This window comes from Odontomachus brunneus, unplaced genomic scaffold, assembly GCF_010583005.1.
Source record: "Odontomachus brunneus isolate Ranch 3 - 2012 unplaced genomic scaffold, Obru_v1 Obru_scaffold_097, whole genome shotgun sequence".
Taxonomy (NCBI): domain Eukaryota; kingdom Metazoa; phylum Arthropoda; class Insecta; order Hymenoptera; family Formicidae; genus Odontomachus; species Odontomachus brunneus.
Genome location: NW_022639547.1, coordinates 639,807 through 663,660, shown reverse-complemented (window position 1 = coordinate 663,660; position 23,854 = coordinate 639,807). Strand labels below are relative to the sequence as shown.

At 39.8% G+C, this 23,854-nt stretch overlaps 2 protein-coding genes across 11 annotated transcripts in view; both read right to left on the bottom strand.

Annotated features, from left to right (window-relative positions):
* Nucleotides 1-1,364: 1,364 nt before the first annotated feature.
* On the bottom strand, nt 1,365-10,462 carry LOC116848571 (nardilysin-like). 3 transcript variants are annotated; one of them, XM_032824820.1, is made up of 15 exons: nt 10,412-10,462; nt 7,616-8,008; nt 7,117-7,208; nt 6,099-6,250; nt 5,605-5,718; nt 5,279-5,474; nt 4,996-5,201; nt 4,703-4,873; nt 4,259-4,596; nt 3,628-4,128; nt 3,321-3,471; nt 3,114-3,247; nt 2,577-2,955; nt 1,976-2,501; nt 1,365-1,758 (listed from the first exon to the last, which is right to left on the bottom strand). In XM_032824820.1, exons 1-15 carry the CDS (start codon nt 10,453-10,455, stop codon nt 1,613-1,615), a joined length of 3,543 nt encoding a protein of 1,180 aa, XP_032680711.1. In that variant the 5' UTR covers nt 10,456-10,462; the 3' UTR covers nt 1,365-1,612. The 3 variants fall into 3 exon arrangements, 2 of the variants coding, with proteins under 2 accessions (XP_032680711.1, XP_032680712.1); XM_032824821.1 differs by lacking the exon at nt 10,412-10,462 and adding an exon at nt 8,198-8,263 and having other exon boundaries at nt 1,607-1,758; XR_004378982.1 differs by having other exon boundaries at nt 1,612-1,758; nt 1,870-2,501.
* Nucleotides 10,463-11,026: 564 nt separating this feature from the next.
* LOC116848606 (forkhead box protein P1-like) overlaps nt 11,027-23,854 on the bottom strand; it is a 19,011-nt gene continuing 6,183 nt past the window's right edge. For 7 of the 8 annotated variants that reach the window (XM_032824881.1, XM_032824884.1, XM_032824886.1 and 4 more), the window contains 3 exons: nt 16,078-16,312; nt 14,870-15,688; nt 11,027-14,585 (listed from right to left, as the gene is read on the bottom strand). In XM_032824881.1, coding sequence (XP_032680772.1) covers nt 13,730-14,585; nt 14,870-15,688; nt 16,078-16,304 — 1,902 coding nt within the window. In that variant the 5' untranslated portion in view covers nt 16,305-16,312 and the 3' untranslated portion in view covers nt 11,027-13,729. Of the gene's footprint in view, nt 14,586-14,869; nt 15,689-16,077; nt 16,313-16,553; nt 19,918-23,854 lie in introns of those variants that run through there. The other variant, XM_032824887.1, reaches the window with a different exon arrangement.

Below are 23,854 nucleotides of genomic sequence, written 5' to 3'. Positions count from 1 at the left end.
TGTCGAGCAGAGCTGATTCTATGCTTTCGCTAGTTCGAGAAAAGAGACGCCGAAAGATCGTGTGCAAAAAATAATAAAACGAAATCTCTGAGTAATCATTATTCACAACTTCCGTGATTCCGGGGTTATTACATGATTTAACGAGGGAGTCGAAGAGAAAGATAGGGAAGGGAGAGAGGAGAGGGAAGGAGGGACAGAATGAGAGAATCAGTCTGGCGAGAACACGAGGCAACCGAGAATAAGCAAAAAGTAAAAAAAAAAGACTATTGTAACTCTAAAGTCACATTTAAACTACTTTTAAAAGCGGATACATATTTGGAGAGTAGCAGGTATAATAATTAATATAAATGTAGTGGCAATTCTCTCTATGAAATATACTACCACAGAGAAAAAAAACCGATAATATACGATGATGATTATTCGAAGTGTAAAACTGCGAAATGCACTCTTTAATGGATGTTGTAACGATTTAGAGATACTTAAATTGCATTGATATATTTCGCTGTAAATCTGCCTGTTGGAACGCGAATGTTCTGCCGCTTATTTTACGCGCTCTCTTTCGCGCGATGCGCGCGAAATGTCGCGATCGCAGAAGTTCTACTTTCGCGAGCAGAGCGGAGCGGTCCGATCGGCAGATCAGTTTTAAGTTTCTTCCTTTTTCTCAAGAGCGTAAATATTTAATCCTTCATTTATCTTCTATAACGCAACCTCTCACAACACACATACACACGCAGAATTTAGAGTATTTAAGATTCGTAGATCCTACGTTTTGAGTTTATAAAGAGAAGAAAAAAAGAATAAGGAGAGAAGCCTTGCGCGCGACATAATACATATATTATACATGTATATGGCTTTTTTTGTGAAAAGGCTACGAAACCAATTCGATCGAGTTTTGTAAAAGGAAGTTCTTAGCATCAAGGAAGGATGAGAGAGGGAGGGTTCTCGGATATATGGTTGGCTGACGTTTTCGGAAGTTTAATGATTTATCGAAACGTGTTGTCATGTCTTGAATACAATTAAAAAAAATATGAAAAATTGCAGTGGAGCAATTACTTTACTGATCCTCCCGACAAGCGTCCTCCTGTTGTGTGCGTATATTTTTATGCTCGTTTGATTTTACGGTAATAATATTCTCGTCTCATATTTGCTTCGCGATGCTCCATAAACGAAAGAGATAACACGCGCGTTCGGGGAACACAGGGAAGCTCAAAAATTGTCCCTTTCGATTTCATACGAGACGAGAACTTACGAGTGTCTTTTGAGTAACTTTATTTAACTTTATCTTACTCATGATATCTCATACTTCGATATCACACACATAACTAACATGATATATAAAAGATACGAAAGAAATTAAATACATATCGGTTGTATGTAAAATTTATTGGTTACTTATATAATTTTAAAAACTTAACTTCAAACATTTACATCGCGACATGTCCTCAAGGGCATTTTTAACTAATGACAATTCATCGCCGTAATAATTTTCTTAAAAAAAAAAAAACGCACGATGGCAGTTAGTTCCAGGGAAATACATTACTATCGTTTACGTGAAAGTCAGCATTGAAGATTTAGTAAATAGAAAGATTTAGTGAATAGTAAATCTAACGTTTTAATTATTACGTATCATCGGATAGATATCAAGCTGTTTCTTGAAGTCTTCTATGTCAATGATGTTTCGCACTTTCTTGTCCAATTGCTCATCAATCACATATTTTAAGCAGTAAGTCTTGTCCTTTTTGCAAACCTCCGTCATATCTGCAAAGTATAAAAATTCTTTAAATCTTGGTTACGAAACGTGGGAACAAAATTACTACGTGATGTCGTGTATGAGTACAAATATAAAAATAAATATGAAACTGAACGAACATTTTTGTATCTCTTCTGGCTCACTTCGCTCACAATGTGACGCCAACAATATTATAATTAAGTAGTACTATCAACGCCACATCGTCATTGAAGAATTAAAACTCACTGAAGGTTTCTTTAAGCTTGATATCCCTTGAAACGTCGCCATCTGTCTTGGCTTCCGCGATCGTCGCTCCATTGTTACCAATGACTTGCAAGCTCAACTTTCGGAAGTATTCCCCGTTCATCATATACTTCGCGTACCATTTTTTCAAATCGTCGAGTGTTATGGCACGCAACGCGACCACTTCCCTCTGGAGCCTGTCGAACATGTAATTCTCCATCTCGATTTCGGTCCAATTCCTATCGAACTCCTGCTTCAGATAAATATCGGCGCACATCTTCTTCTTCTTTAATGTTTCCTTAAAGCTGTTCAACTCGTCATCCGTGATGTTCTCCAGTGTCGTGGCGAACGACTTCATGAACTCCTCGATCCGCTCGTCCACGTGCTCCGTCGTGTATTTGTCCGCCTGTGTGAAAACTGTGATGCAAACTCCCAAGACTCCGTAACTATTTTTATGATCGCAGCGTACTTCGTATCCTAGCTGTTCTTTGGTTCTAAGCTGATTGAACATTGGTTCCTCCAACATCAACTGAAACGAGTGAAATAAGACACAGTCGTCGCGTGATCGTGATTGATCCTTATCATCACCCTGCCGGATACTCACCAACATCAGATGGATCATCGCTCTCATTTGGTCCGAATCGACTCCCAGCTGATAATAATTCAGTACTACGGAGTTCACGTCGGTTGGATTCAGATTGCGCACTTTGCAACAGTATATGCCCAACGGTAATTGCGTAATTTTCGCCATCGGCCTCGTGTTCGCTTGCAACGGCTCGCACTGCAATATCCCGATGCACTGTCGTACCTTCTCAACAACGTCCTCCCGCATCATGTTGCCTTGCACCAGGCACTGAACGTAAAGACGACTCAGATAGAATTTGACGAACTCCAGAAGCTCGTCGAAACCGATGTCCTGTATGACTGCGTGTTTCTCGACTTCAGTTCGAAATACCTGTGTCACTATTCCTAATCTCATTTCACTGCGAAGAGGTATGAGGCCTTTCGTTATTTGCGCGATCAGTGACGGACACAATTAAACGTGTGACTCGTTAAAACTTAACTTCAACGTTGCGCGATTATTTCGAGAATGTCGTAGTTGTATTAATAAATACTGTATTAACGAATACTGAGACAATACCTGACGATGTTGCCAGGTTTAAGGAACGAATTGAAGTACTGCTTGGTCAGATGTGTCTTCATAACTTCAACAAAGTCCTTCGTAACGAGATTCGGGAAGTCCACTATGTGTTTCGCAACGGTCATTAATAAGAGCTGCGATGCAAGAAGAGCGTCGGTATACCATGAGGTTGCAGAATTGTAATCTCAAGACTATGAACGTACTTACTGGCAATTTCTCGTTGAAACCATTCACGAGCAATGCGATACCATTCATGAGAACTACAATGTCATAATTATATCCTACCGCTGCAGCAGGATACAGTTCCTCACTCAACAAGTGATTCAATATCACGACGTACAGATCCAGGAGGACCGCGCTAAAACGTCACCGAGGGTTTTGGATATAATGATATAAAAACAGGACAAACATAAAGAGCAGAAGTTTAAATAAGAGTAACGTTAAGATTATTAGCTATTATTAATTAGTTATATTGACCTTTATTAGTTAACAAGTTAGTTAACTAATTACTTACTTTTTTGTCGACTTACATGGCATATCGGAAATGAGATAAAAAGCCATGTGACAGTCCGGTAACCGGAATTTGGGATCCTCTCGATACCAAATCTCTAAATTCTCGTCGTGATATACTTTCTCAGGGTAGGAAGGTATGTTCGACGATAACGGTATCATGGAGAAGTCATTGACGAGGAACATATTCGGTAGTGGCAAGTGAAAACTCGGGAACGGCTCGATGCCTTTCCAACGCTCGATCCACTCCGGCGGTATCTCGCTGTCCATGTACTTCGTCTCGAACCAGGGCTCAAACTTGTCAAACTGTTGCTCGTCAAACTTCTTGCTGTAGACCGTGATGTTCACATTGTCCGGCACCAGACAATCTAAGCACATTTGTATCACGTCCGCGTTATATTCGAAGAAGAGGCAGTTGCCTGTTATATATTCGCGTGGCGGGTAAATAAACATGTTGTCAGACATGTCTTCCACGTAATCCTCGGCGTCTTCTTCCTCTAAAAACCTGGAGAAGTTCTTTAAAATTAGGTTTAAGCCGGGAGAGCGTTTACCGTCGATTCCCGGCTTATTTTTCTTTTACTTCTAAAATCAACGTATCAACTCCTCGCGCTCGTTTACGCCCGAAATATCACTACCTGAAATTGGTCCGATCGATTTGTTGAATTTCGTCGTAGTATCTCTTCTGCGGGCCCTCCCTTTTAAGCAGATTAATGTAAGAGAACACCGCATCTAACACTTCTTCCAAGTGCTTGTACCCCTCATCGGTGAGCAACAGACTCAAACAGTACATGTTATATATGGAGGTGTCGCATTCGTTCGCATTGTCGCAATTGATTTCGATACACCACAGTTTCTTGCGCAGGTAACTGATTAAGGAACCTGGACTACTGTTGGCGATAATTGAAATCAGATATTCGTCGGGTTTAATCCTATAGAATTCCAACATTGAAGGCATCACCCATGTTAATTCGACCTGCAAAACCTTTCATTTAGGATTTTTCTCACACAAGCTCCTACAATACGAAAAATTCTGATGTGCCTTTCTAATTCATTCCTGTAATTCATCAAATTCTGCATACCGCGCATAAGTCTTTGATAGGTCTGACTTTGTACATTTTTCGGAAAGCCGGAGTATCGAACGATTTGACGCCTTTGAATTCAGTAAAATCATCAGGCAGCTGTCCGTTATTCGGTATATCAGAAAAGCACTTGGTCACGTACTCTTCCAATGTGTCCAGTGGAAACTTTGCCTGTAAAACAAAATATAAATTAGTAATAAATAAATAGTAGATTAGTAGCAAATGTATATAGATAACTTGTGAAAAACAAACAAAAAGTTTACTACACATTAGAATGAATCTGGCTTTCTCACCTGTATAGCTAATCTCATTCTGTGGGCGCTGTAATGGCGTTCTCGAAACCTGTGCAACTCGTCGTACAATTTGTCCTCGCTCACATTGTCGCGCAACGTCGTCATATTACCCCAACTGAACTTCCTGGCTGGATGACCGTCGCAAGCGAAGCTGTTCAGTAGCTGCATCTTTTTGTTCCTGTCGACGGGAAGGTCCATCTGAAACTCTATGCGAGTTCGTGGCATAATGATGTATCAGAAAAAGAAAGTAACGACAGTGTTACGATCGTATTAATATACGCACCACTTTCCACAGCTTTTCGTTCGCGCGTAATCGCGTCTCTCTTCATCAGGGGCTTGATAAAGAACTGTGCGAAACGATCAACGGCCGACAGTAAGTGTTTCCGTTGTATGGAGAAATGAAACGTTGTCCGCTCAAATCCCGTTACAGCGTTACTATATCCGCCGTATTTGCTAACGAAGGCGTCAAAATCGTTTTCCTACAAAGATAAGTGGAAATTGCTATGTTTGCGACCAACAATATGCAGAATTCTAAATGACGTTTACAGTTGCAAGATTAATTTTAAAACACTGTAGCTTTTCGTCAGTAAAACCTTTAAGGTTCAATACCTTTGGATACTTTTCTGATCCCATAAAAATCATATGCTCGAGAAAGTGCGCCAAGCCTTGAATCTCAGTAGGATCACTGAAAGACCCTACTCCCACAGTCATTGCACATGCTGCCTATTTGGAAGATGTACATGTGTAGAATAATGTATTACACAAGATAGTGAATATATATATATATATATATATATATATATATATATATATATATATAAACAATATTAAGAGATTTTACATAAATATGCATAATAAAAGTTTGCATATAAAAGTGAGAAGCATGAAAGCTTCTCACATTTTGAACTACATATCTATGCTAATATCACAGTCCTTTGCTTACAAACTGCATCTTTTTATAAGTTTTTATTTGACAATATTAACAAGTTATATTGTTATTGCTGATAGATAAGAGTACAATGAATCATATTAAGAGAAATAAATCATGTTAAGAAAGAGATTAGCACGAGGTATATCATGTATCAAATCTTTTTTGTCAATACCATCTTTACTTGTCTTGTCATCCCATCAGTTGGTGTATAGTCATCTTCATCTTCATCCTCTTCATCAAATGCACCTTCATCTTCATCATCTTCATCCTCATCTTCTTCACCACTTTCGTAATCGTCAGACATATCTTCACTACTTGCTATATCTAATAATAAAGTACAAGTATTTTACATTATATATATTAGTTACAATTATAGATATACAATTATATATGGTAAACCTTTACAATAATGGACTCAGCACTTATGATCTTGATCTTCATATATATGATAGAGGTCACCCTTCTGAGTAACCTTCAGAAGGTTTCAGAAGGAGGCCCAGTCTTTTGTGAAAAATTTTCACTCTTTAGAAAATACATCTTCTTTCATAACATTTCTAAGATATATATTTCATATGTACAGTGTACATACTACGCCATACTTACGAAATTTCTTTTATTTATAATTTTAAGCTTAAGTACAACAGACTTGCCCCCCAGTCACATAGCTAGAGACAGGTATCTTTTTTATTATCTCGTTTCTGAGAAAAAAGTCTAAGTCATTGAAGCCCAATAATTATTATAAACACTGAAGGCAATGAGTAGTGTAAGCATATTTAGAAGAAATATTGAAATATAAACACAAAGTAGTATCGATATAAAGCAAAGGCTACAAGACAATATTGACTTCTCGTGCTTCCAGTCCGAAAGAAAGTCTACAATTATTTCGTTCCACACATATGTTCTCGACTTTTTATGCAAAATCACAGTGACTACTGAAATATGTAACACATATATGTTGTACTTTACCTCGTTAACAGTACATAGTATCAAAAAATTATATTTTTCAAATTTCTCTCATTAATAACTTTCATTAACTTTTTAACAGACAATGAGCAACAGCTGAAACCTTCTGAAGGTTACTCAGAAAGGTACCTTCTATCATATATATGAAGATCAAGGTCATAGGTGCTGGGTTCATTATTGTAAGGCTTATCTTATATATATCTAAATCATATCTTTAACATGCTTACCTTCTTCATCACCACTATCTTCATTTTTATTTGATCCATCATACATATCAGATATCAGCAAAGCTATCAAACCATTTTCTAGTTTGATGACCCTAAATTTAATATCAAATAATATCAGAATGAAGATCCATTCAAAATGTATTAAGCATTAATATTCTATTCTAACTCATCACAAAATTATACTATATCATAGGCTGTGTTAAATAGAGAAAGCTGCTTTATAAGTGTGATAAAGTTGTTAAATCTGATTAGTATATCCTAAAATATTAAAACATTTGCAGTTTCAAAGTACAAGTCATAGGTAATTATAGCTAATTATAGATGTATAAAATACAAGTTCTTACAGTGATCTTAAACTGTTTTTTAACTCACAAATTCATTCACGTAATTCAAGAAGATGACATAATGTTCGAATCGTAGTTTATCACATATGAAACTATACATATGAAGATAAAAAAATTATGATATAAAAGATATATATCATGTATCAATGCTTAACCTGTACTCTTTTTTGTCCGCCTCAGACTTAACAGGAGTTTCCAAATACTCGACTCGACGATTCTCGCCGGCTGTTTTTCCCATTGCGCCTCCGTGAGCCTCGTGTTCTTCCGGTTGGCGATTAGGGTTAAATGCCGATCGATTGGCTGGATGCGATTTATTTGGCAAATTCGTGGCCGCAGAATGTTGATTTGTCTCCCGTTCTTTCTCGGGCGTGTCGTGTGCAGATCTTTTCACCATTTTACTCAGCAGAAACACACTTTTGCTCGTATTTCTTGACAAGACCAAACGTTGGAGAAAAAACGAGAGACTACATGTCATGCGTGTCAGACGTGATGTAAAAGCATTCTGGACGCTGGAGTGGCCCGGTGCAGTGGAGCGTCCTAAAGGCCACCTACAATTGCATAAGCGAATCGTTAACATAAAGGCCATTCTACAATTGCGTAAGTGTAGTTGAAAATGGTGTAGATGATTATGACAACCAATTAAAATAAAACAATCAGTAAATAAAACACTCTAATTGGTTGATTCTTACGTTCACGACCACGCTTATGCAATTATAGAATAAAGTGAAGGTGCAAACCCATGCGGCGGAATAGCGGAGCGCGAAACGAGAGCGGAACCAACATGAGCGTTCCACAGTTTTCGCTCGTGATTGCTTCCACTCGTGATTGGTTCCGCTCTCGTTCCGCGCTCCGCTATTCCGCTGCATGAATTTGCACCTTCAGAAAGAAACCTGAGAGCGGCCACCAGCCTGATTTCAGTGGCCAGAATTTATTAAACATACTCAATAATATTAATTAATATTCATTAATACTCAATAATATTTATTAATATCACTCAATAATAAATGTATCATCGAATCGAGATACTTTTTGAACCGTTTTGATAGTGTCATTTTGTCGAAATTATAACTCGTAGAATTTGGCCTATTCTTCAAAATAAAGTAAAGAATGACTGCGTTCAGCAGAGAAAGCTGCTTTGCAACTGTCGTAAAATTCGTGAATCTGATTGGAGTATGCTCTTAATTTTGGTTGAATCCAAGAGCATGCACCAATCAGATTCACGAATTTTACAATAGTTGCAAAGCAGCTTTCTCTGCTGAGTACCTATTAAGGTGCGATTTCACGCAGCGAATAAAAGCTGACGTTTCATCCCACTTCATCAATTTTCACCGAAATGGCGAATGTAGCGAATAAACGCTCAAAATTCGACACAGTCCAACTTTTAGCGAATAAAAGCTAGCATTTATCACCACTCCATTAATTATCGCTAAAAAGACGAATGAAGCAGATAAACGCTCAAAGTTCGACACAGTTCAACTTCTAGCAATTTAACTAGATCAAGTGATTGTAGTTAATTGTAGTGATTGTAGTGAATAAAATAGGCCATATAAACCCGATGAAAAATTTTTTATGCATAATTATGTATGAAATTTATCCATACATAATTATGTACAATCATATAACATTATATATCATCCCAGCAAACACAATGTTACATGTAACGTACTTATTAGTTGTGATTTCCTACTCAACAATATAACTATTACATAACATGCATGTTATATAACAGTTATGTTGTTGAGTAGGAAATTACAACTAACATGTACGTTACATATAACATTGTGTTTGCTGGGATTATACACAATTATGTATAACAATATGTATAATTACATATAAATCTATGCGTAATTATGTAAAATTACATATGAATTTATATATATAATTATACATGATTATATATATAAGTAGAATGTATGAACATGAATGGACAAATTTGATATATAATAATATATAATTATATATGAAAAATTTTTCATTGGGAAAACAGCAAATTATAATAAAAACAAGAAATTATGGCTAAAGGGACTGATAAATTGACAGCGCCTGATAATACAAACGAAGTTAGTATATATTATATATGGTCAGCATATTTATATAGGTTATAACTTATAGGCTACTCTTTGTATTTTATTTATTTATATTAAATTGATTAACTTTTTCGTTTTATGTATTTTTTCTTTTTCAACAAATACATCGCTGCAACTGCAGCAGCCCTTATAGAAATATCATACTAAGAATCATTGATAATTACTTATTTTCAGTATTAAAAATACTGGATAATAAGTAATTATCAATGATTCTTAGTATGATATTTCTATAAGGGAGCTATATGTCGTCTTCGAACTTCACCTATAATTGCCACTGTACATCTATAATAATTTATATACTCCATATCTCGATTATAACACTCCATTTTTATACGTATTGCAGTTTATACAGGAGATTAAATGTGGTAAATAGGATATGGGCGACAGCGAACAGCGTTATAACGCTACTTTGAACTATGCTGAAGTGGGGATAAAACGCTAGCTTTTACTCACTCCATGAAAAGAAAATACAGATGATAGCGAACAACTTTTAAACGCTGCTTTGAACAACAATGGAGTGGGGTGAAACGCCAGCTTTTATTCGCTGCGTGAAATCGCACCTTTATGGACTTCTTCAGAATCAATTCCGATCGGAATAATTCCGTTTCCCCTAGAAAAGACAATAGAAATCTAGGAAATGAATGTCCGAAGAAATCCATAATAGGTACCCTGAACGCAGCCAATATCTGACAAAATGTCTCAAAATGTGACAAAAATTGAGAAATACTACTTTGAGTGTGCGGTACGTCCGACTCAGAGCCAACGCACAATACATCCGTACCATGTTACGTTAAGTATTGACAAATGGCCATACCTATAGGTAAACTTAAACTTAAATCCACACAAAGAAATCCGTAAACTTACATGTACGGATGCTTGTGTGTGTGTATGCGGAGGCTCTTATTCATTTGTACTACGGCCTGAATTCTTTATGAAGGAAAGTGGAGACTCATAGCGGAGACTGTAGAACTAATTTGTAGAAATAATGGATATCTAATATATTTTATAGCTCCGTTATTTCTGCAAATTAATTCTAAAGTCTCCGCTACGAGTCTCCACTTTCTTCCATGAAGAATCGATATCGTAGTACGATACTATATATGAATAATGTTCTTTTCTTTATTTTGAAAAACCATACTTAAAGAGCTGCCAAACTTTATAAACTTTATGAAAAATTTTAATATTTTATAAATTTTTACTGTTTGTTATAAATAACAACTAAACTTTATATCGAGAGAAAGAACAATTAGAAACTGTAGATCTTAACATGAAAAATACTTCTCGAATGATTTCATTATTTTCTGCGAAGTTAGTGCTCGTTTGCTCGTTGGTTTTTAACTATGCGCGTTTGAAAAAATGAAAATCTTTAATTTTGTAATATTTCTGTTTGCAGTCGTACGACGGATAAACACAAAATTTTCCAGCAAATTGATAATTATTTGTAGAAAGAAATGCGGGAAAATCTTGAAGGATTCGAAGTAAAATATATGTCTGTTGACATTTTATTACTGAAAATCGCGGTCATTGCACGTATACAATTGCCATTATGCTTTATACGTTAATGTTGCACGTCTACATACGTACGTGACACAATTTGTCGGTATTAATCATTTACAAATGTTACAAACAGGTACAAAATTTACATTACTAAAATTAAATATTACTACACAGACGCTACCACCGTTCTCTCACTCGGTGTCATCTATTCATTCGTCAATTATTGAAATGCAAACATTATAAGCGTCAGAGCTTGGTCTCACTCATTACGTGGAATAAAAACGCTCTCGAACGGTACTTGGCATTCCTTCTCTCTTTTTCTCACATACACGCCATTGATTTTTATTTATTATACTATTTTGTTTTTTATCTAAAAACTCACCAAGAATTTTTATGAAATTTTTTCCAACGAGATATAGGTCCATATTTATCGTGGACTCTCATTAATGTTTCACCATATTCTATCTTTGGCCGCTCTTGGCAGTGATAAGTTGCAAGCTTCATACTTGTTTTGCATTTAATAATTCATTTACTCTGTGTCATTGATAGAATGAGAATAATTCCACCGCTGTATTACATACATGTCTTGCATACATTTACTTATGCGATTGTGATATAAAAATTCCTTTAAAGTATACATACATACATACATATATATATATATATATATATATATATATATATATATATATATATATATAATCATAAATAAAAAATTTATACAAAGCACACGTCTGTTCGTTTGAATTCATTTACACATTTGTAGAAGCACTTATCTATGGATTTATCGACGATTCACCAGGTACGTAGGTATGTCAATCAATTTACAAATCAAAAATAAAAAAGGGGCCTATTGAAGTTCAACGCAGGTGATTTAGCGCAGTAAAACTAATAAGATTAGTATGTGTCCTCAGTGAGAGGAAAATTAAATTTATTGATAATCAACAATCATAATGATTTTGATAAATCCCCTAAAAACCATCGTTTTACGTACCCAAATAAATTGTCGATGCGATAATTTGCTAGGATTATGTTCATTTTAAAAATGTGTAAGTTTCGTTACACACGAGTGTACATCGTGAATGCTAGTTTCGAAAAAAACGATAAACCTTTGCACACTTTTAAAATGGACATAATCCTAGCAAATCATCGCATCGATAATTTATTTAGGTACGTAAAAACGATGGTTTTTAAGGGATTCATCAAAATCACTATGATTGTGTATTATCAATAAATTTAATTTTCCTTTCACTGAGAACATATATTAATCTTATTAGTTTTACTGCACTAAATTACCTGCGTTGAACTTCAATAAGCCCCTTTTTTATTATTGAATTGTTTCAAGGAGTTCTATTTCTTTTTTTTTTCTATCAACTTACAAATGTTGTTCATTGTGTAGCTCGCAAATCTTTCCGCACATGTTTTCTATTTTCGAGCATCACACTTTAGGAGCTACGTTTATTAAAAAAATACTATTCTATGTACGATAATATATACAACTCAATACTGTATTTAATATTTACAACAATATTAAATAATACTTCAAATTAAATTGCTCGTATAAGTCTGGTCCCGCGTCATCTCAAAATAGTCTTTGTACTAAAAAGAGAAAAAATCTGGAAAGTGACTGGCCATTCTTTCATTCTGAACGTTAAACTTTTGCAGAAAATATTAATCCGTAACGACGAATTAGTATGTTCGTGCATGTCTTTAGAATCACTTCTCAGACTTTTTAACCGCTGATATATAAAAATTAAGCTATAAAACTATACATCTGTAAGACTGTAAAATCTATTTTTTCATTAGGGATTTGCAATAGTTCCTCGAATTATCGATCATTTTACTGGCTCAAAAAGTACCCCAGATAATTTGCAAATATTCATTTGATAGTTATCTGAAAAGTGTCAGAAAGTAATACATAATAATGATGAATATTTAAATTGACCATGCATGTACATGTGTTTCATTGCTATTAGTAAAACACACATGGCTGCAAATCTAGTAGATTTTTGCAAGCCTTCAATATTTCAACTATTATATTTAAAAAAATTATATAAATATAATATGTACGCGCGCCCACATATTGCCTGTATCACTTATACATATAAATATAAATATAAAACAGCTGAATATATCTAGTATTTTTGCAACATATTCGGCTGTTTTTTCATTAAAATATAGGACACTGCTTCTATATGTATATACAAATTCTGTGTGTATGCGTATGTGTTTATGCCTATGTGTATACACACATAAAGTACAAAGGAGATATGTACATTATACATACTTAATATGTAAAGAAAAAGATTAAATCTGTCAAAAAATTACAAAAATATATGTGTTGTATTGTAACACACATACAGTGTATTGACACATATACACAGAGTGTCTCGCCATTACCAATTATAATTATGTTATACTGTTACAATAATATTTGTGGCTCTAAGACGCCATTGCCAACACGAGATTCACCGCATGTGAGCACGCAAATTTTGTGTCAACCTGATTGGTCATCTTTAAACGCCTACTACTTAAGTAAAAAGAACTACTAGCCTCAACAATTTTTGTACTGAGACCTTCATTTCAAAGTGTCGTCAGGAATGTGCGTTAACAAATGTCGCGGTAGCGATGAGACACTTTATGTATAATCTACAAGAAACAATTATATGCTACTGATACAATGATCTAAAGCAAAGATTTGTCGATATTTAAAATGACATATTGGGGGGTCGTCGTTACGGGTTGCGATGCGAGTGCTCCGAGTGCTCCAGCTTGTAGTCTGGACGGTCCAGCTTGTGGTCCGGACGGAGAACCAGATGGCCTCACTGCGATTCTCCGGCGAACCGTGTTCTCTTGAACCTGCAAAACAACCGGAGTGTTCTGCACCGGCTCGCAGTTGCTTATCTTCCTTCTCTTCTGAGTGATCGGTGATACTTCTTGAAGATGCAAATGCACCTGGTGCGACAAACTCGTCGCATGGACTTGGCCGAACACCTCGATCTGATTGTTGTTACAGTTTTCTTCCTCCTGGCTCTCATCTTGGTCGTTGTCCAGAGGGTAGTGCGCTTCGACGTGCTCTTCCGTTATAATTTCTTCTTCGTCCTCATGCAAAATATTCTGTTGTCCGTCAACTTCGAGAGTCATGGAATGCATAGATTCCGTGGAATTGTCGTCGCTAATCCCCTCTTCGTCGTTCTCCATATAACTTTCCTCCTCTATATACTCCATGTTGGGATTGCCGACCACGAATTTCATCTCGCCGCGTTCCAACTGCTCAAGCATGTGGGGCTCAGACATGGATAGCGTGACGCCCGCTGGGTCCTTCTTCGAACGGCTCTTCATGGTCTCAACCAGCTTCTTGGTCTTGTCAGGAGCGTATCTCCACAGACCCCCTTTCTTTTGGGTACTGTTTTTCGGCTCGCCGTCACCTTCATCGTCATCGTCGTCATCAACCTTCTCGAATCTGTTGTTTAACGAGAGATTGTGTCTCACCGAATTCTTCCATCCTGCTGGCGCGGTCCTGAAGTAAGGAAAATGGTAGCTGCAAGAGAGAAAGACAAAGGGAAATGAGACTCATCAAAATTCAAAGATAGCTAGTTTGGTCGGATGACAATCGCAAAACCTCGCCAAGTCGAACTTTATATTTTTTATTGTATTTTTATTTGATTGTATTAAGTATTTAAGAGCATAAACGACAACGTTCGGTTCGCCCCTCAAGTTTTTATCTTAATAATATTTTTAACTATAATTTACTGTAGTAGTCGCTTTTATACGCAATATAATTAATAATAATGATTACAAGAGATGGAAATATTCTACACGTACCATATAAAACTGTAGATATCGCAAACCCGCAGAGCTCCCCGATAACTATTCTTCAAGGCCAACATGATGAGGACCGAGTAAGAATAAGGAGGTTTCGGATACTGAGATGAAGCATCGTTTTCGTTCGTCGACTGCGTCGACTGCGGCTGATACGGCGGGATTATCATTGGCGGTTCCCGTTTTTTCCTCCTGTCCCGTTTAATGCGATACACAGCGTGCTCCGGCGACTGACTCGATTCCGACTGCGACAATCTCATCAGCTTGATCGGCGACACCATCAGAGACGAGACCGAGGAGCCATCCACGTCAACGTCCGCGACATTAGTCGGTGACGACAACGGCGTTCGGAAATCCGGAGGTGTCAGCAATCCTGTGTCCTCTTGTCCTTCATTCTCGAGCTTTATTTGTGTTTGCTCATTCTCTTCCTTAATCTCCTGCTTTAGTTCTTCCTGCAGCAGCTTCTTGTCCTCCTCCTCTGCTGCTTTCATCTCATCTTCCGTCAATCTGCCGTTTACATCACTGTGTTCGTCCTCGCTTTCTTTACTCTCGTTACCCGGATCGATCGGCTCGGTTTTTATTACAGGTTCACTTTCCGCCACGGGCTCGTCTACTATTACAGATTTATCGCTGTCCTGGTTCTCGACATTGTCCTCGATTTCGAGCTTCTCCTCCTTTACACTTCCTTTCGTTTGTACTTCTTTGTACAACGGCGCGATAGGCAGCACGAGCGGTATCACCTCGTTCGGATTCAACAAAGGCAGCGCGTCGCTGTCGCTGAGATCATGTTGATCCATAATCTGGCTACGTTGGTCCATGTTCCTGAAAGAGAGATTAATGTAAGTTTTTCACGAAAATACAGGTCGAGGTTACAATTCTTGAGATTCTTTCTTGAGATTCTTGAATTCTTATAGACGAAAACTCGAATAATTCGGATGTTGTTTACGTGTCATAAATTACCATTACAAAATTTCTTATATAATTCCGCTCATTTATACGACATATATAAAAGTTTGATTTAGCTTTGTAATTGGTTCCGCGTTCTTCACGGATTTGTTTTCGACGTTTCGTAAACGTTTGTTTCTTCGGGAGATTTCTTCCGCAAAGGAATAACCTGAGCCAGCTTTCTAACGACGGTCGCGAGCATTCGAGCATGTTCGCGATCCTCCGCGGAAGTGTGTCCTGAGAGTTTCATGGCAAAGTGGTCTTACCCGCTGGAACTATCGTTGAGTTCGCCAGGTTCATCTCTCGGCGTTTGCAACGACATGAACAACGTGTTCAAATCGGGAGGATTATCTATTTCCGTGCTCAGGTATCGATGTAGATCCCATATTTCGTCAAGGTTGAAATACTGGCCATCATCCTTCAGGTGTCGAAAGATATCTATGTTCACCATCTTCGTCGGCCTGATATCGGCCAAGTTCTCAGCGTACAACATTCAGTAGACTGTAAAAAGAGAGAAGCAATCGTTTAGATCTAAAAGACTGAAAGACCCGCCGAGATTTATAAAACTAACGGCTCTAATAACGAATTATTGCCCTGCTCTGCGACTCTGTCGCGTCTTCGCTGGTCTGCCCGTCTCGTGGCGCTCTTACGTTACGCTCACATCGTTACGTTACTCAACATTGACTGATAATCAGGCGTAGCAAGGACAAGACGAAAACATGTAGGTAAGATTTCGAATTACCATTTGAGCGATGCCGATCGTATCCTCCGGATCGTTTTCATTTTACGCATGAAGATCGAGAGCGCAGTGCGCGTATCATCGCGCTCGTGAAGTAGAAATTACAGAACGGATATTCATACTGTAGGAACAGAGACGTGAAAGAGAGTGCAAAGAACGAGGAGGAAGAATCGACGAACAAATCTCGCTCGTGTTCTTCGTTGATTATCGCTCAACAGTAAGCCATCGTCACGCGACAACAATTGTATGCGGAATAAACGCCGTCCAATTTTCCTCTTCAGTCATGAAAGGAAGTTCCAACGTATGTACGGCTCGTATCCTACCCGTTTGGCGGCAAATAGGCTACGGAGGGGTGAATACTCTTGCACTCGTGTGCAAAATCGCCAGATAAGATCATAATCTGATCATCGATCGCACGCATCCGGAAGCGAGAATCGCTTTCCCCGCGGTAGCTGCTCGGCACGGCGCTCTATCGCTTCCCTCAAGACGATGATAATACCGGCCCCGAAAATTCCCACGCTATCTCACATCCTTATCAGCGCGGCGTTGCGTTTACGTGGAGAAGAATGCAACATGTGTGCGCGCTGATGCACTCCACTCGACAAGGCCAATAGATCCCGTGCGTGTGTGTGTGGGTACGCGTGACCTCGCGTGCACGCGTGCGACGTACAACGAGGATCTTGAACCCACAACCGGCTTGTGGGTGTGACTGACTCATAGTACTATAGTCGATTTACTATACGCGCGTGCTCGTAGTACTCTCTTCTCGCTTTCCGTTCTTTTCTCTCTTTTGTTCTTTCCCTCTCTGTCTCGCGCGACGTTTTTGTATTTTACTTTCTCTCTCTCTCTCTCTCTCTCTCTTTCTCTCCTTTCCTCTCCTCTTCTCTCCTCTGCTCTCCTCCTCACTACCTCGCCGCTCTCCTCGTTCAACCTTTCCTCCGCAACGCGGTGTTCCTCGGATCGAGAAACGAGATCCCGGCATCGGACCGACCGGTTGGTTATGCGGCTCTATGCGCGTACTCGCGTAGGTACGGCCCACAGGTTACGATACAGACTGTCATCTTGTCGTCTCTCTTGGCAGCGTTCACACTTTGATCCATTTAGTCTGTATAACCACGTCTCCCTTTTCCGATATTCCGAATGTGAGAGCTTGTCTCGAGTCAATCTCCCGCGAATGCCAATTTCTCGCGTGGCAGATTGCAAGAGAACGACGGAGAAGAGAGAGGGCCCGAAGGGGCTCGGTTTGACGGCGCTGGCGAAAGGGAGGAAACGCATACTGGCGCATTGTGCTCGGCCGTGGCGGCGGAGGGAACGAAAGCGCGTCTTAGAGACAGAGGCAGACTTGAAAAACAGACGAAAATGAAGCGCGGCCGAGAGGGCCCAAGGTTGTACTCGTCGAGGTCCGCGGGTGAAGGATCAACGCGCGCGCCCGCGCGCGTCTCTTAATGCCGCTCTCGATTACTCCACTCCTCCCTTTATGCCTCTCTACAGGGTGTTCCGGACGTCCGCAAGTGGATATATCCACCGGAGGATCTGCGACTCGTCCTCTCTCGCAACTCGCCGAACATTCGGCACCGAGTGATCGCGCGCGCGCGCGCGCGAAGGGGTTACGCCACTCTAGCGTCCGAAAATCCAGCGTATTTTTGGGAATTTTTTGTAGGCAAACAAAAAAATAAATCGAAAATCTGTCCGGAAGACTTTATTGTGCATGTTTTAAAGTGTATACTCAAATTTTTATGTTAACATATATTACAAAATGGCAGCGCTAGAGCCTTGTCAGCATGAGCGGAACGGAGCTCCAGGGCTAGCAGCATAAGTGTCGCAAATGTTGATCTAGAACAAAAAACCTAAATTTTCCGTCATCTACATGCCAATAGCTAGAGAAGTACGTAAGGAATTTTTGATATATTGAAAATTACGCATTTTATAAACAATTTTTGATGAAATTTTTAGAGTACAAGATGAAACTTTAAATGCGTGCCATTTCTATAAAAATAAATATTTTAAAAACCCCCTACGTACTTCTCTAGCTATTGGCATGTAAATGATGGAAAATTGTGGTTTTTTTGTCCTAAATCAACATTTGCGACATTTATGTTCCGAAAAACACGCTCATGTTGACAAGACTTTAGCGCCGCCATTTTGTAATATATGTTAACATAAAAATTTGAACATACACTTTGAAACACGTACAATAAAGCCTTCTAAATGGATTTTCGATCCATTTCTTTGTTTACCCCCAAAAAATTCTCCAAAAATACGCTTAATTTTCGGATGTTAGAGTGGTATAACCCCTTAAAGTTGGAATTTGTTAGCCTCCGGCAGGTGGCCGCGATGGGCTCGTCGTCTATTGGGGGTCGCTGACTCCGGCGGATGCGGCATCCTCGGGCGCGGATAGAGCTATTCCGGGTCGAGCGAGTCTCTCCTCCGCATAATTGGAGAGCTGAATCGAGCAGTGCGCTTCGCCGCGCCAGAAAGCGCAAGGATCGAGACAACTAATCCGGACACGATGTGCATACGCGTCAACGACGTCGTCGTCGTCGTCGTTGACGACGACGACGACGACGACGACGACGACGGTGCGCGCGCGTGTGGATCCGTTCTTCTCGCTCGTTAATTTCGCACACTTTCCGCAGCAACTTGCCCGCGCGCGCGTTGATACACCCGGCGAATTATTACATCATTGACACGGCCGACCGAGTAATTCGCCGACGTTACAACAATCGGGCGAGGAGGATTTCCCTTTCACCGTACTTTCAAGACTATGCAAGCACAACGGGCGGGCGGGCACACGGTTTCGTTCAGAGCCTCGAGTTACTCTCGCAAAATAGAGATGATCCATGCAAATCGCTCTGGCGATAGCGCAAACGCGGCGCGCTAAAGTGAATAATTCGCCATAAATTGGTCGAGGATTGCAAAGCCGATATCTGTATCAAGTCGAGGGAAATTATCGTTGAAACGCCACAAATCGATCTGAAATTCTTCAAGAAGGGTAAAAAGAGAAAGGTGAGGTGAGAGCGTTATAAAATTTGAAATATACCGATTAAGTTTCAAACTTGAAATAAAATGCGAGGTTTTCAGCTGAATCGCGACTACATGTAACGCTGCATATATTATATGATTCATATAAAAAAACTCAGATGCATCTCCTGGTAAAAATGACGTCTAATAACACTTTATCTCAACTCTTTTTTACATAAAAAGAGTTCCGGAACTCTTCAGAACAAAAAAGAGGAAAAGTGTTATTAGACATTCGATACTTTTTGTTACTCTTTCATTTCCGCCAGAGTCACGTGGAGTAAGTTTCGCATAACAATCATTAACTCGTCATTGAAAAAATGAAATCTGATGGATCTCTTTTTTCTGTTTTTTTTTTTTTGTATTTTTTATTGTATTTTTATAATTTCTGAAACTTTATAGTGTGTGTCTCTCATGATTTTATGGAAACTCGCTTATATATATATATATATATATATATATATATATATATATATATATATATATTGTCGAAGTTCGCATCTCCCCGAGTATACATTGATGGCGAAATTTCTCGCCAGAAGATATTTGAGATTTTGACGAAAACATTCCGGCCGGAGTCTTGATCGCCAAGGTGCGCTCGTCGACACCTTAACCGACCCCGGGCCCTTCGCGACTATAACCCAGTCCTGGGTGCTGCGCATTTTGTCGGTGCCTGAAACACCTGACGGAACGTCGGGCGGCAATGCGCGATGCAACTGATAAATAGGGGGATGCACGGATACTATAGAGAAAGAGGTGGAGAGGGAGGAGGCAGTGGAAGACACATGCGGCGCAATTCGGAATGCGAACGCGCATATCCACGCACCGGCCGACACACGGAGGGATTGTCTTTGTGGTCTATGCCGAACGAAACGAGCCAGCTCGGGGTGTGTTTAATCGCCCTTACGCGATGCATGATCAAAGTAGAAAAATTGTGTTTCGCGGAAAGACAAAAAGGAACAGAATAGAACACGAGATACGAGGCGTCGCGTCGATCGTAGCGACACAGCTGCCGTATAAAAATTGAGAGAGGATGACTCGGGCCGAGAGACAGATGGTTGGGTAGACAAAGAGAAAGAGAGAGAGGGAGGGGACGAGGGAGAAAAAGAGAGTACCTCGATAATTCATTTATCGGATTTCAACGGAGCAGAATAAATGGTTAATCGAGCGACGGAAATAAAAAGTCGTGTTTTAGTCTGATGGTAGTTACATATCGATACTTTATATCTCGTTATTTCTGAAAGGGCGACGAAAACGGGAAAAAACCGCGCGAAACGCGGAAAATTTCCGATAAAAGAGAGCGGATGCAAAAACGCGAAAAGGAGAGGAAACTTCAATTGTACAATTATCGCAGCGAGAGCACAACGAGCCCAACAACGGGCCCGAACGAAGTCGACCGGCGATCAGTCGCCGCCATGGCGATCTCGCGTGAGCTTGGCCACGACTTCTTTGTGATCGCGCTCCGACCGGGAAACCGGTTTCATTCGCGCTGGACTTCTCTGTCTCTTTCTTTCTCCCTCTTTCTCCCTCCCGCTCTCTCTTTTGCCGTGTGTGTGAAGCAAACCGAATGTGAATTGCCCGTCCCGATAAATGAAACTTTATCGACGAGCGTGTGAACACACACGAAACCGATCGGCCGCGCTCACGACTGTCGATCATAATCGGCGCATGATAAAAATGTGGAGAGAATGCGAGAGAAAATTCAGCGCGATAAATGTGTACCTTTCGATCGATTAACGGAGTTATAATACCGCGGGGATATATACGCGCTCTGCTCGCCGTCGAGTACCGAAAATAAAAGCGCAGCTGGAACGAAAACGCGCGAGCTTCCCCTCTCTCTCTTCTTTCCCTAAAGTTTACATGTATAGAGACAAACGTCCCTTCCTCCGTCGCCCCGCCATTGATTCGGGTATTCCACCCTGTAGGGGCTGCTGTGCGTGCGTAATCGCAGCCTCCGACCTCGGATCTTGCGATGGACCGACCGTAGATACAGACCCCTCTATACGCCCCTCCTGCCCGCACTTTTCGCCGAGTATCGATCTGATATGCTTTCCCCTCGTGTCACCGACCCTCCCTTGTCGTCCACCCTCGTATCCTTCCTCCCCTTCGACTGGCATTTGCTAGCTGCAAGACTGTTGCACCCTGGGTTCGTCAGGGCGGCACCCTAAACCCCCTCTTCATTGGGTTCCCGTTTGAAAACTCACCGGGCTCTCTCTCCCTCTCTCTATCTCTCGCTTCACCCCTTATTCAACGCAGGCCGCTCGTTAACCCTTAATGCCTCGCACGCCGGCTGTACCATTGCCACTACCTTTGTGAAGAGAAAGAGTTTTATATGCTGCCTAGAATTCGTCCACTGGTATCGTCTTTTTTCCAACGAGATAATGCAGTATTTGAGAATCCTTGCTCGTCCAAGATTTTTCCTAATGTTCATGAATACTTCGCACCATCTCGTCTGATGATTTGCACACCAATCGGGTTTCTATTTCAATCCCGAGATTCTCATCGGAAAGCGATACACGCTCCTAAAATCGCTTATATCGATTTCGTTTACCGCCTTTCGTGTACTTCACTTTCTAATTCGTCTCGGCGCCGTTCAATTCCCTCGGACTTTGTCCGCGCGTTATTCCCTCGAATTGGACGGATATAGCATCGATATTCTTTCGGACGCGCTTACGCGTGACGCTTTGCGGCACGCACAATGACGTCTCTGTGCGCGCACCTCGACGTGCGTACGCGTATGTCATCGTACGCACGTGGTCGCACGGAATTGGCGCGAAAAAGTCTCGCCGTCGCGTTACACCGTCGGCGGCCGATAATCACGCGTGCCTCGCGTCGATACACCGATACACAGCGACCATGAGATTAGCCCAAAATATGCTCCTTGCTTCCTGCTCCTGTCTCTTTATTTCTTTCTATGACTTAAACTTTAAAGCTTGATCTACAATGTGTTCTTTGCTTCCTGTTCCTCTTTATCCCTTTACGACTCAAATCTTAAGCTTTAAGCTTGATCGATAATGCGTTATTTGCTTCCTATTTCTTTATATCTTTCTGACTCGCACCTTAAGTTTTAAGCCTGATCTACAATATGTTCTTTGCGTTGTTTTTTGTCTTCTATCTTTTTCTGGCTTAAAGCTTACAAAGTTTGAGTCAGAAAGAGATAAAGAGAAAGAAACAAGAAGCAAAGAGCATATTGTAGATCAAGCTTTAAGCTTGATCTATAATGTGTTATTTGCTTCCTGTTACTTTTTTATCTCTTTCTGACTCAAAATTAAACCTTAAAGCCTAATCTACAAGGTGCTCTTTGCTTTCTGTTTCTTGTTCTGTCTTTTTTTAGTTTAAGGCTTAAGGTGTGAGTCAGAAAGAGATAAAGAAAAAAAAAAAAAAAACAAGCAAATAACACATTGTAGATCAAGCTTAAACTAAAAAAAAGACAGAAAACAAAAAACAGGAAGCAAAGAACATATTGTAGATCAGGGTTTAAGATCAGAAAAAGACAGAAAACATGAAACACAACGCAAAGAGCATATTGTAGATCAGGTTTTAAGCCAGAAAAAAAAACAGAAAACAAGAAACATAACGCAAAAAACATATTATAGATCAGGCTTTAAGTAAAAAAAAAGACAGAAGACAAGAAACAGAACGCAAATAGCACATTGTAGATTAATAGGTCTTCTTCAGCCAGAAAAAAATAGAGAACAAGAAACAGGAAGCAAAGAGCACCAGGCTTGAAAGGAGAAGGAAAACAAAAATGAGACAGGGAGTAAAAGAATATCATACGTGAAATGTCTGGAAATTTTGAGCAGCACCGTCATGATTACGAATTGCCAATTACAGGGATTCTTCCTCCCGCAGCCGCGTGTCCTCAAGACAGTCGTTGGAAATTTTGCATGTGATCATTCAATGACATCGTGAGATCAATTTTGAGGCCAACATTCAGACGACAATCGGTGCGTTTTGTTTCCCTTGAGCGGGGTAAAGCTGCTAGCCGTCCATAAACGTTTACCCAACGATTCCATGCGCCAATACTCGGCCTTCGTATTCATACGTAACGCGCTGTTGTCACCTGGCTGATGGCAAGTACAGCACAGCATCGTTTCGATTAAGGCTAGGGCGCACTAATATTGATTCAGCGTGACTTATCGCGTCTTCTCCTATTCGCGTTACACACTACGAGCTGCGATATAGAAATGAGAGAGAAAAAAAAACGAACAACTGTTCATCTCTTCTTTCAAACCAAAACTTAAAAAAATTAAAAAAAAAAAAAAAAAAAAAAAAAAAAAAAAAAA